This window comes from Eriocheir sinensis, chromosome 38 (genome assembly GCF_024679095.1).
Source record: "Eriocheir sinensis breed Jianghai 21 chromosome 38, ASM2467909v1, whole genome shotgun sequence".
Classification (NCBI taxonomy): domain Eukaryota; kingdom Metazoa; phylum Arthropoda; class Malacostraca; order Decapoda; family Varunidae; genus Eriocheir; species Eriocheir sinensis.
The window spans coordinates 7,802,989-7,804,766 of NC_066546.1; the positions used below are offsets into that span (position 1 = coordinate 7,802,989).

Genomic DNA, 1,778 nt, shown 5'->3' on the forward strand with positions numbered 1-1,778 from the left:
TGAAAATTGCCAGAACTTTAAAAATAAAAATAATACTTAAAATCAAGTGAATTATTTCAATAAAAAGCCAAGCCTTGAGTTAGTGCAGCAAAGGTGTTGTGAGGGCGAGGCGTGGGCAGCGGGCACCCCCTGCCCGCCGAGGCACCGGCGGGGCAACAACTCAAGCTGACTCACCGCCTGACTCACACAGGCCGCTAAATATGGTGCCGGGAGCTGACAGTGACTTATGGTGACTCGGGCGATCGGGAGCCCCGGCCAGCCGATCACAGGGCCGGAGGGCGGCGTTCGGGCGAGGCGGCGAGGAGACAGGCGGCAAAACGTCGCTCGGATGAGAAATGACAGTGAAAGATGACGATGAGGTGGGCATGAAGGCATGACAGGCCCCTCCCCGCCCTCCCCGCCCGGCCAGTACTGCACTACACTTAGCGCCAAAACACCGCTCCGGCCGCTGCACCAATCGGCGGGCCATACATACTTCCTCTCTCCTGCAGGGGGCGACGACGGGGCGGCTCAGTGTTACGTGAGGCGAGGCCGAGGGCGTGACGACCCTTGACAACCCCGAGAGAGCACAGAACACCGAAGGGCGGCCAGCGAGGACCCACCACCACCTCTAAGTTCGCAAGGCTTAGTAACCTAACGGGGCGGCGCCGTGCAAGGCTGTCACTCGTTAGGTAAGCGTTGTTAGCCAGCAGTGCCTTTAGTGTTAGTGCATGTCACTGCCTGCATTGCCCCGGGCCACTTGCATCACCACCAGCCCGTCTTTCCACCGAATTCGGCCAACGTTGCAAGCCCCCGACTCTTCAAGAATTGGTTATGTCTCAACTTATTTACCTTTCTATGGTTGGGGGTGGGGAGGTGCCGTAGGCTCCATACTGTTCCATGACTCTCACTGGCACTAGTTTGCCTCTACACCATCAAGAAATCCTCATGCCCTTGTGTGTGGGGTGAGGAGGGGCAGGAGTGTGAGGCGGTGAGCAGTGTTGCACGGATGCCTAGCCAGTCCAACACTAAACTCACCTCTCAACTCTTGCCACTACCGCCACCCGCCGCTGTTGCCACCCGCCCACACTTTCGCCTATTTCTCTCTCCTCCCCAAGTTGACGCCTCCCCGTGAGCCTTGGCCCACTCACGCCTCCCGTGCCCTACGCCCTCCTGCAGTAGACATTCACGCCCCAAGCAAATGCATGAGGAAGCTGTGACAAATAAGGCTATTAGAGTGGCGCGCCTCACATTGCAGACCAACCCGGCCAGTGTATACATAACGTGCTGCCCTCTGTCTGCTGTGGCCACACTCACCGCCTCCACCACCACCACCACCACCACACCGCCATCAACACATGCATTACGCAACAACTAGGCTGCCGTCAGATAAAATATACGTCTATTTTTAGCGCCGCTACGCATTGTATGCAATGGAGCGGGAGACAATTTGCACTTCCCTTGCCAACAACTCAATCCCCGCAGGCCTCCACTCGGCCTGGGGAGACAAGCAGAGGCGGTGCAGCAGGCCTGCAGCGAGGGGCGCTTCGGACGTCGCCAATACAATACTACAGGCTAACGCGACGCCCGTCAGTGACTAGCTGGCAAACACCGCACGAGCCCCGCCGCCCGAAAAAGGAAGACAAAATTGCTTTACACACCGACTGAGGGGCAAAGACCAACACCCGGCAACTACTGGCACCCACTCCGCGGCTCAGCGAGGGTAATTCCTCCAAAAACGGAGAATTTTGACGGAGAGGAGGGAGGGGCCGGGCGGGGGCGGCGAGGGGCGGGCGGCG

General features: G+C 58.6%; 1 protein-coding gene across 1 annotated transcript in view; it reads right to left on the reverse strand.

Annotated features, from left to right (window-relative positions):
* LOC127008623 (insulin-like growth factor 2 mRNA-binding protein 3-B) overlaps nucleotides 1–1,012 on the reverse strand; it is a 109,105-nt gene extending 108,093 nt beyond the window's left edge. The window contains exon 1 of the mRNA XM_050880878.1: nucleotides 832–1,012. Within this exon, the coding sequence (XP_050736835.1) occupies nucleotides 832–881 (50 nt within the window). The 5' untranslated portion in view covers nucleotides 882–1,012. The remainder of the gene's footprint in view (nucleotides 1–831) is intronic.
* Between the last annotated feature and the right edge of the window lie 766 nt (nucleotides 1,013–1,778).